The following is a 24,130-nucleotide window of genomic DNA, read 5'->3' as shown; positions in this document are numbered from 1 at the left end:
ATTATGTGTTCTTTATGTGTTATGCAATGATCCTTGGTTTAGGTGCTTTATGAATATGATTCATGTTATTTCCGCTGCGTAGTACCTATAAACTCCTACAGAAGATGCTTTTGGAGCAAGCTCGTGGCAGTGGGAAAGCTCAAGATGCAAGGAAGTGGATGCTCCAAGTTCTAGCTCTTACGCTCTCAAGCATCTTTTCATGAAGATGTGGTGTCGAACCCACCGTTGAGTCCATTTGAATCTGTCATGATTAGTGTCATCATCATCATACTGTGTGCACACTCCAAGACCCATTTGCAAATGCACGAGGCTACGAAGAAGTCGAAGGAACCCAAAAGAGTGCGGCCGCTCCTCTCTGGTTTCCCGATTTTGCTCGATTTTGTTTTCGCACCTCTTATAAATACTTTTCAACCCCAATTTTTTGTAGGGGATTTAGAAGAAGTTCTAGATATAATTTTGATCATAATTTTAGCTTAGTTGAGAGTTTATCTCTCTAGTTTTAGGATTAATTTAGGAGTAGATTTAGAGAGAGAAAGTAAGAGATTTCAATGGTGATTTGAGATATTGATGATACAAGGGTGACAATTGTAGTGAAGAAATCAACGAGGACTTCTAAATCTATCTCATTTAATTGCTTTAGTTAATTTCATGTTTGTTTGGTTTGATTTTGATTAGAGTAATTGTTCTTCATTTTAGGTTGATTCTTGATTTCTTTAGTTGTTTGTTGATTAGATAATGATTCTTGAGTAGTTGTTTTGCTAAGGATTGGGTGAAACTTGTATGATTGATTGATTGTGGTTAATTTGGGAGTTGTGTTGATTAATTGTTGAGATTAGATTGATTAATGTAAGTTTGCATGTGTGTAATTTGATTAGGCCTTGAGAATTATGCTAGATTGCATTGTGATTTCTGATTAATGATACGGACCATTGATTTAGGAATTACAATTATCAATTGGTTTGTATTGTGATTCTCCTAGTTTGTTATTCGTAGAGACCACTAGCTTAACGATTAGGATATAGCTCTTTGATTCCAATTGATAGCTCTTATCATTAGTCTTCACAACCATTGATTGGCATGTTCTTCCCAAGTTATTACAATTGTGTTCACAACCATTGATTGGCATGTTTTTCCCAAGTTATTACAATTGTGTTCACAACCATTGATTGGCATGTTCTTCCCAAGTTATTGCAATTTTCTTCACAATCATTGATTGGCGTGTTCTTCCCAAGTTATCCTAACCCTCTTTCCCATCTTGATGAGTCTCAAGTGCATGATTGTGATTCTTCTATCCATGAGTATTTGGACTCATTTGAGGTTATGTCCAATGCGTTTTTAAGAGTCAAATGAAAACTCATAGCCTTTTGAGTGAGTTCATTGAGAATGCTTCATGGGAGAGAGATGAGTTTGAAATGACTTTGCATCCATTCATGTATGGTTTTGAGACTTTGGGCTTTAAGGATGTTGAGGGAGTTGTTGTTCATAGTGGTGATGGAGGGGATTATGTAAATTATGTAGTTTCCCTTGGAAGTTGGATGTTTGAGGGAGATGGTGATCATGAGTGTTCTTCTTTTGAGGATTCTATTATTGATTTTCATGCTCTTATTAGTGATTTGAGGCATGGTGGTGAGGAAGAGTTCATTTGTGAGACCATAGCCCCTATTCCCTCCTCTTATGTCCCTTTTTCAAGCAATTTCAACCATATCCCATACAGTCCTATAACCCTGCCTTCCTTTGTTGATGAGCCTATTGGGGACCCACTTATCTATGATAATTTTCACGTCCCTCATTCGTCTATCATTAAGGAAAAGGGTAATTTTGCCACCCAAAAATATTTTGAGGAGATTTTGCCTTTTTCCTCTTTTTCTTCTTTTTCTTATTTTGTTGAATTTTCCTTTGATTCTTCTTTTTTTTTTCTTGGCATCTCTCTCCCATAAGTGTGCACTAAGCTTGTTGCATGCCTTCATTTTGTCATGTGCATATATACTTACTTTCTTATGAAATGTGTAGTAGTGCATTTGACAAACTCTTGCGATCATTCCAATACTATTATACTAGATCGGTCAAGCTTGGACCTTAATAAGCAAGCCTTTTCCGGGAAGTAACCCGTGTTTTATTGCTTTCATTTTCTTTTCTTTTTAGAATAGATTCTCTTTCATGGAAATGTTTGTGTGCCTTTTTCTAGGTACATAACTTGATATACTTTGGTGCATTTGTTTGGATCAAGAATCAAGGAAGTTTGACTCCTATTTTTGCTAGCATATGGAAAGTGAGATTCAATTCTAGAAGAAATTGGCTTTGAAAGCTTTAATTGGGTCATTTGCAGGTATTTACACCCACCTAAATCCGGTAATATCTTTCCTTACTCTTTTTCTAGTGGTTGATAACTTGTTGGACATGTGTTGGTTTGTTGGATTGATCTCCTTGTTTTCCCCTCCCATGGATTCTATGATTTATGATTTGAGTGTAGTGTAGTGTCTCATTCAAGCTTGGGGGAGGGTATTCTATTATGTTTTGTGGGATGTTGATTCAATTCATATATGCCATGCACATTTGTATATGCTTTTCCATGTTCTTTATTTTGAAAAACTCCAAAAACATTTTATTTTCTATCAAGGCAAATTTACAATGTATTTTGTTTTGTTTTTGCTTTGGACATAACACTTTTGAACTTGTATGCTTGAATGATTTTCTTCCTAAGTGGTAGTAGTGTACACGGTTCGAGAGTATGCTTGTTGACTTTAGGATAGAGTATGCTAAGGTAGTGTGTCAAGAACTTTTGGGAAGATGGAAGTTGTTTCTTATAGTGAATTGAAACCAATAGTGAGTTTTTGCGACAACCATGTGAAGTTTCACTTTTTCTAACCTTCAACATTTCTTGAATGAGCGGCACATGGATCCTTGACTATTGCTTACTTAATCTAGAACTTGACTTTTATCTCCCGAGATCGAGACCGAACCATTTGGGAAGGACAAAAGCATCTTTTCGGGGTGGTAATTTTTTCTATTCTAGGATAAGATTTATCTTTTTGGTTTGGATTTTTTTTTGGAATAACCACCCCTCAAATCAAATAACCACCTCTTTTTTTGAATATTTAAAATAGCCACCCCAAAGAAAAATAAAGTTAGAATTCACTACCCATTGCCTGAGTCCGACCAATTTTCCGTCCATTGGGCCTACCTAACGACTATTTTTTCATTTTATATACCAAGAGCCTCGATTCTGTTTTCCTCAATTCATTTTCACCAGCAACAATCATAAAAAAAATCAAAAATCACTGAAAAATCTCTAAATTCTCTTAAATTCTTCTGCAAAACAACAAAATAAACAAATGAAGCCCTAATTAATGAGCAACATTCTATATTTCTATGTGTTGTTCTTCGAGTAATTGTGATTAATTGTATGTTCAATTATTGACTTAATTTTTTTCTTGAGGAGAAATTTATTGACTCAATTGTTTAATTGTTATATGCGACAATGAATTTCACCCAATGAAAAAAATGAAGTGAGGAAAAAAGAATTAAGGCTTGAGTATAAAAAATGAAGAAAAATAGCTTTTAGGTGGGTCACTAGGTCCACTTGACGGAAAATCGGTCGGACTCAGGCAATGGGTGGTAAATTCTAACTTTATTTTTTTTTTAATAGGTAGTTATTTTAAAAATTCAAAAAAGGGGTGGTTACTTCAAAATAGGGTGATTTGAGGGGTAGTTATTTCAAAAAAATTCTTTTTTTTTATTAGGTACTTTTTTTACAAAATCTAGGCTTTTTTAGGTTTTTTTTTTTTTTTTTTTTTTTTTTTTTTTTTTGACAAAAAGCCCTTTATATATATATTGAAAGTTAAAATATTCATATTTGTTGTCTCCCATGATTCAAAAATAAATATTCATATTTGTTGTTTTCCATGATTTTGAAAAATATTCATATTTATTGTTTGCCATGATCTTGAAAAATAAGATTGAGAATAGAAACTTAAAAAATCTACTAATTAGCCCTTATTATAGAGTTAAGCTTGTAAAGATTAATATATTACCTGGATTTGTTAAGTGTAACATAAAAGTGTAAACACCTTTTTCTTGTTTCCTATTTTTGGTTTTTTGTTTTAAAAAGAAACAGAATACAAAAAAAAAAAAAAAAAATGTCAAACAAGCCCTTAGTAATTGGGAGGGTTAGAGGTTTACTAGAAGAAATGGGAGGAAATTAGAGTCTAATTAAGTTAGAGGATTACTAATGAAATAGGTTTCTTGCAAAAAAAAAAAAAACGTGGTGATTTTTTTACTCCCTCCGTGTTTTAATAAGTGTTACACTTACCAAATACGATCGTGTTTTAATAAGTATTATACTTTTTTTTTTGACAAAAAATTACCGTTAAATATTATATTTCTCTTTTCTCATGATCTCCACCCAAATCCACTACTTCTTTTTATTATATTTTTCCTCTGACATTCATAACTTTTTAATAAATTACTAACCCACTATCTTTCTTTTACAATTTTAAATACTTTAATTAATCCACTTACCTCTTATTTTATTTAATTCAATTAAACTGTCTAAAACTATGTGCCGATTAAACTGTAACAATTATTAAAACACGCAGGAGTAACCAAAAAGCTTTTAAAAAGTTTTTTTTTTTCTCAAAATGGTGCTTTTAAAAGGTTTTTTTTTTTTTTTTTTTTTTTTTTTTTTTTTTTTTTTACTACAAATTATCCGTGTATATAAAACTATTGTGAGACATTAATGTAAATTCACTTTCCAAATCACAAAACTTGAAATGTAGGCTTATCCCCATTATATTCTTCTGAAACCTATCCACCAACCCTTTCACCTCCTCGGAAACCTTATAGAACTTGAAATGACCCATAAACTGCCTTCAGCTATCAGGAATGTCAGCGCTTGATTCCAGCCCCCCCGACTAGAAATCAAGTTGGTCAAGACGTTGGTTCGCATGACATTACTCTTTCGTTCTTTGATTGATGATCAACGACCTTCTCAGATGCTGCAACAGAAGCATTGTCTTTATTCCAAACATAATCCTTAGCAGCTTACACCTTCATAGAACTCCCTGCTCTAGAAGCTGCAGCTGGTGCCTTACTCACTTCAGCTATAAAGGCAAAGCAAATAAAAGTATGTAGATAATCAATACAAAGTGTAAGAAGATGCCAATTGGATAAAATATTAATTAAAATAATACATATAACCTTATCCACTGCTGACAATGTGACATTGGAAAGAAATGTTGACAACAAAAGGAACAAAACTAACATATCTGAATCTTTTGCAAATAACAAGGAGAACATAAGTTATAACATACCCTTTTTTGGGCCTGTAAGAGGCCAAACACAAATGGTAATTCTAGATGTCTACTATTCAAATTTCAAAACAACCAATCATACATTCTTATCCCACTTCTAATTTTATTAATAATATACCTATTTATTAAGGCACATTTCACCCATCAAAATTTAAAATGTACAACAATCCTAAAAGAAATACAATCACCACGCTACATAATACCTTTCATAATTAAAACCTTTCTTAATTAAAGAGTGTAAACAAAGAATTCGAACATGGACATCAAGCTCAAAAACAAATACAATCAACCCAAATTATGCCATACCAATACATATTAAGAAAAAAAAAAGTGGCTTCTTTTCCAATACCGACATATTACAGGACATTCTGTCATTGCACACTAAAATCAACACAAATATCAATAATCAGATTAATCACAGCTAATCAACAATACCAACAGTATAATCTGATATTGACTATAGCTGAAGCAGAATTTAGGAAAATGAAACTCCAGTTCAAATCATCAATAGTTTAAATGCCAAAAACAACATTCATCCAACAAAGGTAAATTACAGCATTAATTCACAAAAGAAATATAATCTATAAGGAATGACAAACCTTGAATGTGAGAAGTAAGCGTGATAATAATCAGATGAAGAAAGAAGGGTAGAGTTGAATTATCTGTTAAAGAGGAGAGGGAAGATTATATTGTTGTTGCTGTCCAGTCCAACCTTTCCTTTCTCTCAACTTTTGAAGGGGACGGTTTGGGGACGTATCCTAGGCGTACCCGTACCGTACCCGTCCCCGATACGTTTCGGGTACGGGAGACGGCACTCCAGCGGCGTACCCGTGCATCATTTCTCTCAAGGCCTTAAGTAATGTTGTCCCTTTCATGGTGTTCTTTTTTCGTTTCATCAGAACATTTGATGGCGTTGTTTGTACTGGTTTTGTACAGTATATAAAAGGAGGAAAAGTGAGAACTTTAACATCCTCAAGAAAACACTCTCAAGGTTTATCTAAGCTTGTAGAGCTTCTCAACCTGATGTCATGCTCTAATCAGATCTTTCCAACCTGATGTCATTGTACCTTCCCAAGTCTCTTGGTGGGATGGGGTTTCGCAATTTGGGGACTTTTAACCAAGCATTATTGGCTAAGCAAGGGTGGAGGCTACTTCATAATCCCGACTCTATCGTGCACCAAGTCCTAAACGCGAGATACTTCAAGAATGGTGATTTTATCTCGGCTAATAGGGGCTACGACCCGAGCTACGTTTGGAGGAGTATTTGGGGGGCGAAAGCTCTTCTATTGGATGGTTTAAAATGGAGAGTTGGGGATGGGATGGATATCAGTGTGTGGGATGATGCATGGTTGCCGTGGGAAAATGTGAGCCGTGTTCCTACCCAAATATCGAGAGCCCAGCTGATCATAAAGTGGCTGAGTTGATTGATGAAATTAATGGGGCTGGTGTAATGAGGCTCTGTCTCAACACCTTCTGGTTGAGGATGCTGCTGCTGTGCATAGTCTGCCTTTGAGTGTTAGAGCTGTGAAAGATGTGTGGTTTTGGGTCCTTCTGTTGATGGGCTTTATACCACAAAATCTGGCTATTGGCCTGGGTGTTTGGGGCACATTCGAGGGTGGAAATCACAATTTGGAGGGGATAGCAATGCAGTATGGAAGGTGATTTGGAGTGTTAATGGTCCACCAAAGTTGCGCAATTTTTTATGGAAAGCGTGTATGGGATTCCTGGCAACACTTGAGAGATTGCATAGGCGACATATTCGTGACAAAGGTTGGTGTGAACTGTGTAATTGTGATGAGGAAAGCATTATTCATGCTATTTTCTCATGCTCAAATGTGAGAGGAATTTGGGATCATTCTCCTTTCGTGACTTGCTCGTTGATGCTAACCTCTTAAGAATTCATTATGCAAGCATAGTACAGGTTATAAATCTCTATAAATTATTTTCATCCAAAGAATAGAAGAGCCACATTAGAAAAGTTTTGTCATTTACAGGCAGAATTCTTTTACCAAAAGCCTGGCAAAGTGTTCATGGAATATAGAAAATTCTGAAATAGGATTTGTGGCCAGTATGTCAAGGTATGCCTGTAATAAAAACCCACCATTTCTAAAGGCACAGATTCCCACCATCCACAGCTTTCTCACGGGAAAAAGGAAGGGGCCAGAGGGCGGATAAACAAAACTACTCGTATTTGTCAAGTGAAAACACAGAACTGTAAATTCTTTAAAAGTTTATGAATCAGCAGGAGGGGAGGAGTGGGGTAAACCCCTGCAGTGGATAAGTGCTGAACAAACCCAAAATCTCAGGGTTTATAGGTGCAGTAACTTCATGCTCAACAAGAAAAGATAAGTGCAACCTTAATTCACACATTCACAAATTTCAGATTACAAAAGATGATGATTAAGCTGCTCATGTGAAGAGAGTAAAAAAACTACAGCGGTATTGCCAGTATGAGTGTAAGACATACCAAGCATTTTTGGGAACTTGCACGGTAAGAAGGGCCAAAGAATACGCTTTGTATCTTTAAATCAATCAGATTCAGTGTTGCTGCCTCAATCTTTACCACTACCTTATCAGTCTTTGGATCAAGAACAAAGACCTCAACATGCTGCAGCAAAGATAAATCTAATCAGAAGACCTCAAGATAATATTTCTGTTCAAGAATTATAAACCTTTATTTCTTGTTTAAGATGATTTTATCTACTTATACCAATAAATCAGTGACTATGAGCAAAGGTTCGAAAGCAAATAATATTATACTCTCCTTTTTATGATGCAACCGCATTGTAAAGGCTAAAAACATGACATACAGACATACACTCACCAAAATAAGAGAGAATTCAATATATAAATAAAATCTCCCTTGAAATTTAGGCCATTTAGTCCATGAAAATATATATGTAAGAATTATGGCATCCCCTTTTTTTTTTTTTTTTTGACAGGGGCATCCCCTATTATTAGACAAATACTAATGTATGACAAATCCAAGGTGACTGATTATTATGCATCTCCTTTGTTCCTTTAAAGAATGTTACTTTGCAGGATCTAAAAAAAAAAAAAAACTATTTTACTCTAGCAGTGAATGAGTAGATCCGCTGTTCATTGATACTGAGATTGCTGACCGTTGACATAACTATCAAAGATTGCCGGGCCTTCTGGCAAACGCTAACCAGTGAGCATCTCTAAACAATTTGCTACCTTTTTTTTTGTGACTTACATGTCTCACAATAAATTAGTGTGAAACGATCTCACCCAAGACATAATTTTTCCACTTAATAGTATTCATGAACTTTGAACAATCCTTTAAAAACTAAATAATTTTTAAACTGACTCCACTAAAGAAGAGTAGACATATGCCCATATCCTATCCTTGAATGTTAAAAAATAAAGAATTAAAGTACACAAAAGGGCAAACTGATCAATTCAAAGCAAATTCCTGTAGCAGTTTAATGCATATTGGCAAAGCAGCTATTGTATGTAAGGCTTTATTACTTCCATGGACATTTGTCATGATCTGTGCTTCTTGCAAAGAGAGAGGAACATATCGAAGTCTAAAAGAAGCTCATTCTGAAAATGGAAGAGGCAACTTGTAATAGTTTTTAACTTAACATATCTTAAAGAGAGCTAAGAAAAATGATGTTTGAAACAATAACCAACCAGTGGTAAGCCATGAACAATGCGCAACATTTTCTAGACAAAATTTTCGTTCTCATTTGACTCTTCAGCAGAAGACTTGGATCATATTACCTCGTCTTGTTTTCCTGCAATAACTGCGTCCTTGGGAGGATTCATCAAGCTGGGTTGATAGTCTGAAGACAAAAGCCTATCCCACATTATATTTGTTATCATCCAAATGCTTGATTAGAATAGCTTAAGCTTTGACATTTTCATTAATGAATCATTTAAATTTACTCCTCCACGTGTATGAACACAAATAACAGTCATTTATAAATTAGTGATCTTGTTCCAAGTGCATATATATAGGCAATTAGGCATTGCACGTTAATTGAAAAGTAACTGAAGACTGAACAGTATACAACGCATGTAATCGGATTGATATTGTTATAAAATTCGAATAAGCTGTAAAAATGAATTCGTAAGACAAATAAACCAAGCAGAAATTACAAAAACTCACTCAGTATAAAACTGAATATATTGAACAGTTTTGCAATGTTTATGATTTTAGATTATAACAACAGCAAAATCATAATCTAAACCGCCAAGAGGTTTGAGACCTTGGCTTAGATCTCTGTCAATTCAAAAAGGAATAGGGTGAGTAACAGGCACTACCACACGTCCACACCAGTAAAGTATTGAGCTCTGATTTAACAGAAATATGACAGCTTAAGATATCTAAAAGTCAACAGTTTCTTTCTGACCAGATGCTTACTTAGCAAGGGATGTTCTCACAAAATTGTCCAAGCAAGAAGTTGTAAATTAGTATCTATGCTAGTAAACTCACAATAAGCACACCCATAGCATAATAAAATAATTATCTGTGAAACCAGCAAAATAATGAAAGGATGAAAGCATGTAAATGCATATTCCTACAAATAGAGATAAGATAAGGGTACACAGGATTTTTTGAAGTCTGCAATATTTAAAGAAGCATGATAGCACAACGCACCAAATTTCAACAGCATGACCGTGCTGGTAGAAACTTTCAAGCTTGTCAGAATACGTAGCATCCCAATAGCTCTGAAGACCAGGCATTGAAGCTATTCCATCACCGTCTTTTGCATCTTTCTCTGAATCCTTATCTGAACTGTATTTCGCCAAAGAAACAAAAACCAATTTTCTGTAAACACAAACAAAAAAAATTAAATTTCATTTCAGCAAATAGGCATCAATTGTATTTCAGTCAAGAGCAAGAAAATATTAAGTTGGTTTCAGCTCAAAACTATTGCAATACAAAACCTGTCAAATAAAATAAAACCTCAAAGGTGCAAAGTATTGGACAAATTTGATACACAAACACTTACAGTACTTGCTTAACACTCTCAACATTCATTTGAATGTACCCATACATAAACAACAACAATTTTAGCAAGATTAAATCTTAGCATCCATTCTTTAAAATCGAAATAAAAATCATTAGTATGCTCATGGATCAAACAAGTTTATTAGCACTCAACATACACCATAACTCATTTACGATACTTATTCTACAATACGACTTAACTGGTCCCTCTCAACATTAAGATCCCATTCTACCTTGTTACCAAGACAAACACACACTCTTGGTAGATCTCAAAAGTTTGCTCCTGGAACACTTATTAAATCAATAAATCCAATACCCAAGTGGAAAAGAAGCAAGCAGTCAAGTAAATTATGATGACTACCTTTTTCTTAGGAATCTGACAAACCCTCTGGTAATCAGAGAGCTCAATTTGACAATTTGGTATGACACAAACATAAGTCTTTAAGACCACAGATTTGACAATTTGGTACGTAATAAATAGAATAAACGACCACATAAATCTGACATAATCAGAGAACTCAATCTTGTACCTTTGGCATATGATAGCAGCGCCAAGAAAAAGCTTGTTCTCTAATTAAACAGTATACTATGTCCCTCTTTATAAGAAATTTTATTCATCTACAATTTAAATCAGACAATTTGTCTGTTGACTGACTAATTCAAAGTTAGTTGCTATTATTTAGCTAAGTTTAATGTTAGCAGTAACTTAGGATGCTAATAAAGTTGTTTTAGAGGTTGTTAGTGGGTTAGTAAGTTTATGCAGTAAAGTTAGGAAGTGGGATTATGCTCCCTATTTTTTAGTTTATTTTTGTTAGTAAGCTGCACTATTTAAACAGATGTAATTTGCTTCTTTCAATTTGAGTTAATCAAATCATCTTTTGCTTTCTACTATATTATATTGCTTCAACATTGTGGTATCAAAGCATAACCAGGTTTCGATTCTATCCTTAAAAAAAAAAAAAAAAAAAAAAAAAAAAAAAGAAAGAGTAAAGTTAGAGTGAGAAAGCAAAAGTGAGAAAGTCCCCTGCTCCACCGTGAGAAACCCATTACCCCAAACACAAAACCCACAAAATTGAGTGTGAGTGAGCAAAAATGGCAGGAAATGGCACAAATCCATCCTCTCAGCCTTTAATTCGGGAAACCATGACAGAGGAGGTGGTTGAAGTTGCAGCTGGTTGTTCATCAGCTTCACCATCTACGGGAACATAATCAGCCATGCCTTCCTTGTCGACATTCCACTTGAAGCGAGCTTCCTCATTAAACACCACATTCCTGCTTATAATCACTTTGCCACTTACAGGGTTATATAAGCGATATGCTTTGGATTGAGAACAATAACCAATAAAGATGCATTTGTCAGATTTATCATCAAGTTTAGAACGGTTATTAACCAAAGCATAGCTTACACAACCAAAAATTCTCAAGTGGCTTACCCCGGGTTTCTTACCTCTCCATGCTTCAAATGGTGTTCGGTTGAAAACCGCCCTTGTTGGTGATATATTTAGGAGATACACTGCAGTAGACACAGCTTCTCCCCAAAATTTATTCGGAAGCCCTTTTGCCTTCAACATGCTCCTGGCCATTTCTACCACTGTTCGGTTCTTGCGCTCTGCCACCCCGTTCTGTTCAGGTGTGTATGGTGCTGTAAGATCTCTTCGAATTCCATGCTCATCACAAAAGGCATTAAACTCATCAGACACAAACTCACCCCCTCTGTCAGTTCGGAGAGCAATTATATGTCTGCCACTTTGGTTTTCCACCAATGCCTTGAATTTCTTAAAATTCTCAAATGCCTCAGATTTGAATTTTAAGAAATAAACCCAACTCATGCGTGAATAATCATCAGTTAATAACAAGAAATATCGACTTCCACCTAATGACTCAGTTTTCATAGGCCCACACAAATCAGCATGCACAAGTTCAAGACATTCGGATGCTCTCCATGCCTTCCCAGTAGGAAAAGAGGCTCTGCTATGCTTCCCATAAACACAACCTTCACAAAAACTGAGCTCACCTATTTTTGGCAATCCTACTACCATTTCTTTTTGACTTAAAAGCTTCAAACTACGACCATTCAAATGTCCATAACGTAAATGCCACAACTCAGATTCATTTGTTAACTTAGCAATCAATACAGTGCTCATAACATCATTTGAAACATCAAGCGGAAACATTCTATTCTGAGTCATTTGAACATTTGCTATAATATGGTCTGACTTCTTATCAATCACAGCACAAACACCATCATCAAACACAATCTTATAGCCACTACTCATCAATTGACCAATACTCAACAGATTATGAGCTAAATTAGGCACAAATTGCACATCATACAGGAGTTTTACATCACCTTGCACGGTTTTGATGGCGATGACACCTCTTCCTGCCACTTGCATTTGCTTGTTGTCTCCTAGACGAACTTCTCCTGTTTTTGACTCATCGAGCTCTTTGAACAACGACCTTGCCCCGGACATGTGGTTTGAGCATCCACTATCCAGAAACCACACATCATGGTTGCTTGGGGAAATGTGAGAATGTGCCATAAACAACCTGCTCTCATCTTCTGCCCTCTCAGAGAAATTTGCTTGAGGTTGCTCATTTTTCTGTTTGGTCCAACAATCAGCCTCTTTGTGACCTTGTTTCTTGCAATAGTGGCATTGGATTTGAGACTTGTGTTGACGAGAATCATGAAAATGACCTCTGCCTCTGCCATTACCATGATATCCTCCTCGACCTCGACTTCCACGGAAACCACCTCTGCCTCTGCCATGGTTTCCCGAATTTTCACTCTTCCCCTTAAAGGAAGACTCCCCCTTTACTTGAAATGCCTTTTCCTCCAACTTGGCAGGACTTTTCTTCATTCTACTCTCATGAGCTAACAGAGAACCCATCAATTCATCAAAGGTAAAGCTTGATAAATCCTTTGACTCTTCAATTGCAGGAACAACATTATTCCAATCATCATTCAAACTTCTCAACACCTTACTCACAATGGTCTCATTACTAATTTTTTCACCATATGATCTCATTTGACTGACAATTTCAGTCACTCTAGACAGATAATTTTGGACATTCTCCTTCTCACCCATGGTCAATTCAGCAAAATCACTACGAAGAGTTTGCAATCGTACCTTAATTACTCTCTGATCACCCAAATACTCTTGTTTGAGTGTCTCCCATGCTTCATGTGCACTTGTTGCTGCTGTAATTCGGGGAAAGATGTCATCATCTAGTGCCGATTGAATGAAGAACAACGCCTTTGCATCCTTCTTGCGGTTCTCCTTCAATTGTGCATCGGGAATCGCCGGTGCCGGGTTTGGTTCATCATACCCATTCTCCACTAAATCCCATAGCTCTTGGGATTTAAACATGGTCTTCATTTTAAGACTCCATAAATGATATTTTTCCCCTTTGAAGATGGGAATTAAAGGCTGAGAGGAAGTGGAATGTCGACAAGGAAGGCATGGCTGATTATGTTCCCGTAGATGGTGAAGCTGATGAACAACCAGCTGCAACTTCAACCACCTCCTCACCTGCAAGCACTCCACCATCAACTCCAAGTAGTAGCACGAACGAGTCACCTAGCTCTTCTGGCAGCAGTGACAGCCGTGACACTCCAGTAAGAAGAAGTAGGTCTCTGGCAGAGCTTTATAGTTCCTGTAATTATGCTTTGCTGGTCACCGACCCTATTTTATTTGAAGAAGCTGAAGAACAACCTGAATGGCAGCTTGCTATGAGAGAAGAAATGGCAGCAATTGAGAGGAACAACACATGGGAGTTGGTTGATGCTCCAGAAGACAAGAATGTGATAGGGCTGAAGTGGGTGTTCCGAACAAAATATAATGCTGATGGAAGTGTTCAAAAACACAAGGCTAGGCTCGTGGCAAAAGGATACTCCCAGCAGCAAGGTGTTGACTTTGACGAGACGTTTTCTCCCGTTGCTCGATTTGAGACGGTGAGAATAATGTTAGCATTGGCTGCCCAGCTCAAGTTACCTGTGTATCAACTCGATGTGAAGTCTGCGTTTTTGAATGGTTATCTACAAGAAGAGGTTTATGTGGCCCAACCAGAAGGCTTTGTTGTAAATGGCTTTGAAGACAAAGTATACAGATTGAGGAAAGCTCTTTACGGGTTGAAGCAGGCACCACGAGCATGGTACAGCAGAATTGATTTCTACTTTCGGAACAATGGATTCACAAGAAGTGAAAATGAGCCCACCTTATACTTCAAACGTGAAGGTAATGGTAATTTTTTACTAGTTTGCCTTTACGTAGATGATATGATTTTTATGGGTTCATCCGAGTCTTTAGCTGCAAACTTTAAGTCAAGTATGATGAAGACTTTTGAGATGACAGATTTGGGGTTGCTGCAATATTTTTTGGGTCTTGAGGTAAAACAAGACTTGGATGGAATTTTTGTATGCCAAAAGAAGTACTCTGCAGATTTGTTACAGAGGTTCAATATGTCAGAATGTGAAATTGCAGCCACACCAATGAATGTCAATGAAAAGTTACAACGTGAAGATGGAACGGAAGCAGCAAATGCAAGGCTATTTAGGAGTCTAGTGGGTGGATTAAATTACTTAACACACACTAGACCCGACATTGCTTTTTCAGTCAGCCTGGTATCCAGATTTTTGCATGATCCTACCCGGCAACATCTAGGTGCAGCCAAAAGGATACTTCGATATGTTGCTGGAACTATAGACTTTGGCATTTGGTACTCAAAAACATCAAGTTTCAAACTTGTGGGCTTCACTGATGGTGATTGTGCAGGTAGTATTGATGATCGTAAGAGCACTTCAGGGAGTGTTTTCAGTCTTGGTTCAGGTGCAGTAACATGGAGTTCCAAGAAGCAAGAGACAGTAGCTTTATCGTCTTCTGAAGCGGAATATGTAGCAGCTACTTCAGCAGCACGTCAGGCTTTGTGGCTTAGAAAATTACTAGCTGATCTTGGTTATATGCAAGCAGAAGCTACTGACATTTTTTGTGACAACAGGTCAGCTATTGCAATGAGCAAAAATCCAGCATTTCATGCCAGAACTAAGCATATAGATGTGCAGCATCACTTTGTTCGACAACTTGTAGCTGATGGAAAAATTATTCTGAAATTTTGTGGCACAAATGAGCAGGTGGCTGACATCTTCACTAAGGCACTTCCTCAAGCTAAGCATGAGTTCTTCCGGATGCAACTAGGAGTATGCAACTTTGAATCAAGGGGAAGTGTTGACTGACTAATTCAAAGTTAGTTGCTATTATTTAGCTAAGTTTAATGTTAGCAGTAACTTAGGATGCTAATAAAGTTGTTTTAGAGGTTGTTAGTGGGTTAGTAAGTTTATGCAGTAAAGTTAGGAAGTGGGATTATGCTCCCTATTTTTTAGTTTATTTTTGTTAGTAAGCTGCACTATTTAAACAGATGTAATTTGCTTCTTTCAATTTGAGTTAATCAAATCATCTTTTGCTTTCTACTATATTATATTGCTTCAACATTGTCAACCATTCGAGACTTTATTATGTGAATCAGATGAATAGGGAATACTAATTCAATTTAATACCTCAAACTCGGCTGGAATAGCACCTCTCAGAATAAGGTCATGAGTTAGCAAAGGCAATTTCTGCATAGCACAAGTAGATTAGCTATCGTTTTTCTGAAAAAAAAAACAAAAAAACATGAATTAACAAGCAGCAATGGCTAGACAAGGAAAGAGAGATACTTTTACACTTGGTGGAGTTTTTGGGTTCAATAAATTTTACGCAAAATCAATCAAACAAACAAGAATCAGTTGAATTATTCCAAAATAATCACACCAAAACATGAACATAAACAAAATTCGAAAAGAAAATGGAATTCTCAATAATCTAATTTAGATAATCTAATCGAATCTACGAACCCCAAATTGACTATAAATACTGACTATTACATTGTTAAATTAAACCACCTTACCTCCGAAGCTGCTTCAATGGAAGAGGAGGACTGGAGGAGAGAGAAAATAAATAGGTGAGCAACTGAGCTTATCATGAAGAATGCCAGACAAAGGAAGAAAGAGAAAAAGAGACAAAAGGAAGTAAGGGCAAAAACGTCTTTGCACAAATCAGGGGCAAAATGGGAACACGTATTTAACAAGGGAGAAATTAGGGAAACTGAGATAAACTAGTAAAACTACCGAACAACAGCACATCCACTTTCTCTGTCTTCCGTTCTCTTTCAACCGTACTTCTCTTTCTCTCTTCTCCATTGAAGCGGCTTTAAATGGGTGAATCAATTCAAGGGAGTATTCTAAGGTAAATTTTGTGTTTTTTTTCAATTTGTTTCTGTATTTCCTTTTTGATTTTTTTAATTATATTTAAGATCTTCGTTTGAATTTTTATTTTTTTTCCTAATCTTGTTAATTTCCGTTTTCAATTTTAAAGATCTGTTTTTTTTTTTTTTTTCAACATCTGGATTTTAAACATTTGAATATATCGTTTGTTTGTTTAAGCACTGGTTTTGCGAATTTTGTTTGCAATTCGTCTATAATTTCTAGGGTATTCCTTCACCAAAAAAAAAAAAATAAATAAAAAATTCTAGGGTTTTAAATTTCGATTAGCTTAATATTATATGTGTTTCATTCACTGAGGTTGATTAATAATAGATGTATTTGATGATAGCAGGATGGATACGAGGGTTCGTTCAGAGCGCATGGATAATGTGATTTACCTGTTGGCTACTGTTATGCTAATATTGGGTTTTACAGCCCAGTTCTCATCTCAGCAGACATCTGGACTTATACTTGTTGCGGCTGGATTTTTCTTCATCACAATTGTCAATTTACGTGGTTTCATACTTCGCCTTCAAGGAAAGATTGAGTTTGATATGTTTGTTGGTAGTCTTCAATGTTTTGGTTCGCTTTTGTCCTTCTTAAGCATCCTCTCCATTATCATTCAGGTTAAGTTTCCAATTTAACATCAATTTTGTTTATACATGGTTAAGTTTCAATTTAACATTTTTTTTTTTTTTTGAAGAACAATTTAACATATTTTTATTTACACATCAATTTAATTTTATTTATACATGGTTAAGTTTTCTATTTAACATCAATTTTATTTATACTTTGCCTTGCCGGAACAAAGAATGAGTTTGATATCTTCTTTTGTATGATTCAACTTTTTGGTTTGGTCTTGTCCTTCCTGAGCATCCTCTTCATTTGCATTCAAGTTAAATTTTCGATTTAATAACATCAATTCTATTTGTGTGCTTTGAGATCATCTTAATGCTATTTCTTAATTTTTCCATTCAAAGAAAGATGTCTTTGGTATATTGTATATATCGAACTTACTACGATTAGTAAGCTGACCAAATCGGCTTTAGAGAATATAGCGTAACATTGTGTTTTGCAAAAGGAACTTATGCCATTCTAACAATTTGAAAACAACTTTTACCAATCTCATTGAGGATATTGTATATATGTTCATTTTAAACTTGTTATGATATTTCTTGAATAATCGTTGATGTATGCTGTATGATGTTTGGACTAATATTTTGGTCTTGGATATTTTATGTAGGCTAAAATTGTATTCATATGGTTGGGCATAGTCGGAAGTTTTTTGATGTTCATTGGAGGATTATTGAATGTTCTAAAGGTTTACAAGATGCAATCTAATGAATTGTCGGAAGCCACAAAAATATGTGAACCAACAAGCCCTCTTAAAGCTTCGCTTATGGGTAAGGTTTAATAATGGAGACTTAATATTAGCTTAGTTTATTGGTGTAATAATAGAAAGTAATGTAAATGACAGTATGACATTTTCATGTTTACAAGTATGTTGATGAGCTGTTAAATACTATGTAATTGGTTTTTTATGTTAGTGCCTATTACTCTTTAGAGTTTTCTTATAAGTATTATACTCTGATAATGAGAAAATTATTTATAGTTTTCTAAGTATTACCATAGTAATGTTTTTAAATAGGGGAAATTTAATATGAAGTATTAAGTTTTTATTTGCAAATTCATAAATCTATACTAATCTATTAAAAGGTCTTACTAAAAATGTCTCTGTGCCACGTAGACAATGCCACGTCACCTACTCCATCTCTCATTATGTCACATCATCACTACTCAATCAACCTGAATCATTATGCCACGTCACTCGATATTGCTTCATATAAAAAGAGAATCATTATGCCACGTCACTCGATATTGCTTCATATAAAAAGATGATGGTAAGGGGATTTGAACACCCAACCTCTTATAAGAAAGATCTAACATGTAAGCCAACTATCAACTATGCGTCGTGTATGTTACACTAGTTATCATATTAAAATGTGTACGAGGTAAATCGCTTCAAACATGCAAATTTATAAATTATCAGATTAAAATGCATATGTGCTAAATCTTTAGCTGCATATGTGCTAAATCTTTAGCTTCAGACATACTGATCACCCCTCTCTATGCTTTGCTATCTTATACACTCTATTCAGCTATGTAACTCTGTATAATTCCTCCGTAACGAAATAGATGTTATACTTTAATAAAATATTGCTCACATTTATCATCAAAGTGTAAGATCTACAAAGTATTTTGTTACGGAGAAAGCATATAAGACCCTCTCTAATGGTGAGATTCAAGTGAGTATATTTAGGAGAGAGAGAGTATTTTTTGCTATGTTTAGATACTATAAACTTTGAGTCTCATTTGACAAAAAGTATAGGCCCTTGTTAATATTCTAATATATTTTGTAAGTTATTTAAGTTTTACCTTTTTTTTTATTATTTTTTAATCTTACAATAATTGATGGCCATAAATTGAAAGTGACATTTGTATATTTTAGAGAGTCTTACCATTGGAAAATTATATTTAATATGAGTTGCTAAATTGAGAAGTGGGTATGATCTCACCATTGGAAGTAAAAAACAACTCATTTTGTATTTCAATAATCATAGTTGAGTCTCACCATTGGAAGTGGTCTAAAAACATCTCCGATGGTATAGTTGTGAACTTGCTCTCAATTTTGTAAAGTTCCTAGCTAATTTACTAGAGCTGTCAAAAGCTAACCTGAACCTGATTATTAATCGACTCGTCTGAACTTGAAAAAATGGTGACTTGACCTGAGACCAACCCTAGAACCCAGTTGATCCGAGTATTTGAGACTCGAACCTGAACATGAACCGACCTGGAGATGACCCGACTTGAATGTAACCCGTAAATTATTGAATGAACCGAACCCGACCTGAACCGAAATTGATCCAAACCCGTTTTAACCAGTCAAAACCCAAATTTAACCCAGCCTGTTACGAACCCGACCTGAATTCAACCCGACTTGTTCTTAACTCAACCCGAATTTAACTCGACTTGTTACTTACCCGACTCAAAATTCAACCCAACCTGCTAGGGGTGAAACAAATTCGGTTTAAAACCGAACCGAATAACAAATATGGTTTGGTTTTTTTTTTTTAAAAAAGTGGTTTGGTTTCGGTTTTGAAAAAAAAATAATTCGGTTTTTGGTTCGGTTTCGGTTTGAGAAAGTGAAAAACCGAAAAAACAGTTTAAGAAAGTGAAAATCGAAAAAACCGAACCAAACCGAAATATAGGCCCAAACCCAAAAAATAACCCTAGCCCAACAGATTTACCCTAAGTATATAAATGAAAAAAATCCTAATTCTCTCATTTCCTCTTCTCTCTTCTCCGCGGCTCCACGCTTCACCCTTCTCTCTCCTCTTCTGATCTTCTCAGTCTTCTCACTCACTCTCCTTTCCTCTTCTCAAGTTCCCAGTTCTCACTTCTCCCCCTTCACTCTCTCTCCTTTTCTCTTCTCACTTCTCCACCTTCCATTCGCATCACCATCGACGAACCATTTCGAGGATTTTCGAACTCCATCAAGGGCATCAACTAAAGGGTTTTCATGTCAAATTCGACCATGAAAACACTAGATCTAGTGTTTTCATGGTCGAATTAGACTTTGAAACCCAAATTCTAGGGAAGGGTCGTTGTGTAGGGGTCGTTGTGTAGGGGTTTGGTGTATGACTACTCTTCTGCCATTTTGCTGTTGTGCTACAGACTGCAGTGCTGTTGTTCTTGTTAAAAACTTGTTCAATTCTGTTGTTAAAACTTGTTTGTATGGATTGGTTGGTTTGATTTTGTTACTTTGTTGTTAAAAATTGTTTAATTATGTGTATCGATTGGTTTGATTTGATTTTGTTAAGTTGAAACTTGTTGAATTAGAAATTTTAGAACTTGTTAATGATATTATGCTGCTGCAGTACTGCTTTGTTGATGAATGAGGCCCAAAAAATTGCAGATTATTGGCCCAAATAAATGAGGCCTAAAAAATTCGGTTTGGTTCGGTTTCTTATTATGAAACCGAAATAAATATGGTTTGGTTTGATTCGGTTTCTAAAGTAAAGTGGTGCGGTGTGGTTTCAAAAATACAGAAACCGAATTAAAGTAGTTCGGTTTCGGTTTGGGCAAAAAACCAAACCAAAAACCGAACTTTCATCCCTACAACCTGTTACCTCGATTCGAAATCAACCCGACTTGTTATTGACCCGACCCGAATTTTACTAGAAATAATATGAACATGTAATGTATATAAGTATATCTTATCTAAACTTACTTGAACTTATTAGCTCGAATTTAAACTTCTTTGAAAATATTTATCTTATAATAAATGAAAAAATTGATAATGTTAAACGTGAACGTCATTACATGAACTTTAAAACTTCTTCACTCCTGTTTTTTTTTTTTTTTTTTGGGTACACTTAGTTTACTTATCCACACATGACACAATAATAAATGTATGCTACGCTTTAAAATTTCTTCATCCTACTATTTGATCACTAATAAACTACACTCCAAAATCATACACATCTAACAAATACATTGAATCAAACTCAAAGAAAAGATATCTGCTAAAAGTATAATAAGGAAATTAAAAACAAAAAAAAACGCACATAATCCTATTGAGTGCATCTTAGCGCATAAACATATAGGAGGGCAAAAATGTAAATTTGGCAAGCTTTTGGAAGAAGCTGACTCTATAGTGGTACATTATAATGTACCATTGTGTATGTATAATAAACTATTAATGTATAAGCTGTCTGAATAGTACTTTTTGTGTACAATTATGCATTTAGTGGTACTTACCACGTGCCACCTATTATACATGTAATGGTACATTTTTCATCCTATGTGTTTGCTAAATCAATAGGAGCTATGCGCTAAGGGTAATCCTATTTTCTAGACTAATAAGATCCAAAAAAAAAGCGAGAAAGGGTTTGATCTTATTCTTTTGGTATCAACCCTTAAAAACTTTAACAAACAGATACATCATCCACAATTTTATACGGAATACTATAGATTGAATGAGGGCCCCATTTATTTTTAATCGCACAGGGCCTCCGTAGACTTTAGGACGATCCTAAATTCAAGTCTTGTCATGACTTTACTTTGTATTTTTATTTATTTATTTGTTTACATTATTCACAGACACATACATTATAATTTTCTAATGAAAATCATATTCTATGCACACATTGTATGCACATCCAACCTAATACTATCTTTATATTTGAAGCCAAGAGGGAATTAGTTTTGGTGCATAAATTTCATTGGATCAAACTACCCCTCTCTTTACAAATAAATTTCAATCAATCAATTCATTAGATTAGAGAAAAGGGTGCCCCGGTTCATTAGTTTGATTTACATAAAAATATAAATTAGGACTCTTGTGGGCCCTGCTTTGCTGTAGGAAGTATTATTAAATTGCTTTGTTCGGGATTGTAAAGGACGTAACGGTACATTTGACGGCCGGTAATAAAGCTGTTTCCCGCCTTTACCTAAGTTAAAACTTTTACAGTTTTTTTTAATCTACACCCACACTCTTGTTTCCTCCCTGAGTGTGATAGACGAGTGGAGTAGCAAAAGAACACCATTAAGAATTTAAGATGATAGAGCAACTCCAATGGTTGTAGCTAGAATTTGTTTGCAATGTTAAATAATCCCTAGCTACTAGTGTAACACCCCCAAATCTCCCTCTACGAAAATACCAGTATAATACGTATAATTATACCGTAAAGATAGACTTGGGCGTATTACCGCCGCGTGATTACGCAAGGCTACTCAAACTTACTAAAATAAACCAATACTTTGCAGCGGAAACTCAACTTTCTTTTATTAATACTTATAAAAATAGTAACATTGTTATGAGTACTCAAAATAAACACAAGACCAACATCCCTAAACTAGGTGAAGCAAATCCCGGGACTCCCATATGCTCATTCATAACTCCACCTGAAAATAGTCAACACTGCTTACCATTACGGTAAACAGGGCGAACCAAAACAAATAAGAAATACGGATTAACAAATTATGCTAATGTAGACACCCATTTGTGTCTCCCCAAAACCAAACCCGGTGATGAGTGCCTTTCACGTCGAATCATAATTGAATGAAACGAAGTGTGGAAAGGTCTAGTGTAGCGGAAAGTTTTTTTTCTTTTCTCTTCTCCCTGGTTTTGAAAACTTTATTTTAAGAAAACAGCCAATCTAGTTTGGTTGGTCCATGATATGGGTCCAATAGTGGTGTAGTTGGATGGGGCTTACAAAGACCTTTCCAACGATATATTATAAGCCCAATTCCGATGAATATTGAGGAAGTTATGGCCAATTTACTAAACTGGGCCCGATTTGAGCTTTATGTACGGCCTAATGATCTAGGGGAGGGCCTAACATGATTTATCATTCCTAATGCAATTAGGAATGGTTTTAGTCTTCTAGAATATTCTAGAAGGTTCTTTTCATTCCTAATTCAATTAGGACTTTTCAGAGTTTTAATCAAGATCAAATAGCATTTTCGAATAAATTATATTATTTTATCTTCCAGTACGGGAAATTTATCAGATTTTCGAAAACGCGTTGAAATCCAGTTTGGCGTCCAACCCCAGGCCTTGGCGCCAGGCGCTAGCCATTGGCGCCTGGCGCTAGCCACTGGTGCCTGGCGCCAGCTAGCCAGGTTTGGCGCCAATACTGTTTTGTGATCGTCAGACTCTGTTTTGTTAAATTATCTTTTTTGGATGATTTTCTCTATAAATATCGTATCAAAAACTTCGTTTTCATTCAGGAATTCACATCAACTCTCTTCATTCGCAATTCATTCATCTACAATCATTCATCATCTACATCTCTCATTCATCAATTCTCAGCAAACATTAATTCTTTAGCATTCTTTTCTTTCTTCAATTCTTTCTTGCTTTTTCATACAAAATTCCGCATTCATTAGATCTAGAAACACTTAGCCATATTCGAAGTTGCCTTCGCCCTAGACGTGAAAGGTTTTAATTTCTGAGGGTTTGGTCCCAAATCTCTCTTTCAATTATTTAATTTAATTGCTTTGATTGTTATTTTCCTTGAAGTTACTAACGTGTGTATTTTGTTATTAGAAAGAGGTACGAGGCATCCAAGTAAGTACTTTAATGGTTTAATTGATATTATGATGTAGAAATCATGCTTAGATTGTTATTTTGATTCCTAGTATCATGTTAGGATGTTTTCCTTAATTTGATGTTTAGGGTGACAAGAATAAATTCCTAGTATCATGTCTAGGGTAACTTTAATATCAAGTATGATTAAAAGTACGATGCTTCCTATATTTTTCCTAATATTTATGATTGTTAGAATCATGTTAGGGATAAAGATTTGATTTTTATTGTTTAGTGACATGCTAGGGTTTGTTATTAATCTTGTTAGTATCATGCCTAGGATCTTGCTATGCTTTAACATGATTATAATTATGATTGATATTATTGTTATTAATGATGTTGGTTATTTATTATGTTGCTTGATATATATTATATTTTATTCTTTATTG

At 35.3% G+C, this 24,130-nt stretch overlaps 2 protein-coding genes across 9 annotated transcripts; one reads left to right on the top strand and one right to left on the bottom strand.

The window, feature by feature from the left end:
- Positions 1 to 3,618: 3,618 nt before the first annotated feature.
- On the bottom strand, positions 3,619 to 16,305 carry LOC145623717 (uncharacterized). Of its 6 annotated transcripts, none has more exons than XM_081676576.1 (6): positions 16,234 to 16,305; positions 15,845 to 15,937; positions 9,937 to 10,107; positions 9,057 to 9,132; positions 7,777 to 7,917; positions 3,619 to 5,099 (listed from the first exon to the last, which is right to left on the bottom strand). In XM_081676576.1, the coding sequence occupies exons 3-6, from the start codon at positions 10,020 to 10,022 to the stop codon at positions 5,091 to 5,093; spliced, it is 312 nt and encodes a 103-aa protein (XP_081532702.1). In that variant the 5' UTR covers positions 10,023 to 10,107; positions 15,845 to 15,937; positions 16,234 to 16,305; the 3' UTR covers positions 3,619 to 5,090. The 6 variants fall into 6 exon arrangements, 5 of the variants coding, with proteins under 5 accessions (XP_081532702.1, XP_081532703.1, XP_081532700.1 ...); XM_081676577.1 differs by having other exon boundaries at positions 15,845 to 15,904; positions 16,234 to 16,300; XM_081676579.1 differs by having other exon boundaries at positions 3,759 to 5,099; positions 9,057 to 9,118.
- A 119-nt stretch (positions 16,306 to 16,424) lies between these two features.
- On the top strand, positions 16,425 to 18,203 carry LOC145623716 (uncharacterized). Of its 3 annotated transcripts, none has more exons than XM_081676572.1 (3): positions 16,425 to 16,571; positions 16,941 to 17,214; positions 17,832 to 18,203. In XM_081676572.1, the coding sequence occupies exons 1-3, from the start codon at positions 16,540 to 16,542 to the stop codon at positions 18,000 to 18,002; spliced, it is 477 nt and encodes a 158-aa protein (XP_081532698.1). In that variant the 5' UTR covers positions 16,425 to 16,539; the 3' UTR covers positions 18,003 to 18,203. The 3 variants fall into 3 exon arrangements, with proteins under 3 accessions (XP_081532698.1, XP_081532699.1, XP_081532697.1); XM_081676573.1 differs by having other exon boundaries at positions 16,432 to 16,571; positions 16,938 to 17,152; XM_081676571.1 differs by having other exon boundaries at positions 16,433 to 16,571; positions 16,938 to 17,214.
- The last annotated feature ends 5,927 nt before the right edge of the window (positions 18,204 to 24,130 follow it).

This window comes from Chenopodium album, chromosome 3 (assembly GCF_948465745.1).
Source record: "Chenopodium album chromosome 3, dcCheAlbu1.1, whole genome shotgun sequence".
NCBI lineage: Eukaryota > Viridiplantae > Streptophyta > Magnoliopsida > Caryophyllales > Amaranthaceae > Chenopodium > Chenopodium album.
This window is presented reverse-complemented; position numbering and strand designations above follow the sequence as displayed.

Excerpts from the sequence above, each read along its gene's own strand:
- LOC145623717 (XM_081676576.1), bottom strand. The coding sequence starts at position 10,022 with ATGCCTGGTCTTCAGAGCTATTGGGATGCTACGTATTCTGACAAGCTT. Across the intron at positions 9,133-9,936 it reads GGTCATGCTGTTGAAATTTG|GCTTTTGTCTTCAGACTATC; the intron begins GTGCGTTGTGCT and ends AATGTGGGATAG. Across the intron at positions 7,918-9,056 it reads TTGCAGGAAAACAAGACGAG|CATGTTGAGGTCTTTGTTCT; the intron begins GTAATATGATCC and ends TCTTTGCTGCAG.
- LOC145623716 (XM_081676571.1), top strand. The coding sequence starts at position 16,540 with ATGGGTGAATCAATTCAAGGGAGTATTCTAAG. Across the intron at positions 16,572-16,937 it reads ATTCAAGGGAGTATTCTAAG|CAGGATGGATACGAGGGTTC; the intron begins GTAAATTTTGTG and ends ATTTGATGATAG. Across the intron at positions 17,215-17,831 it reads TCCTCTCCATTATCATTCAG|GCTAAAATTGTATTCATATG; the intron begins GTTAAGTTTCCA and ends TATTTTATGTAG.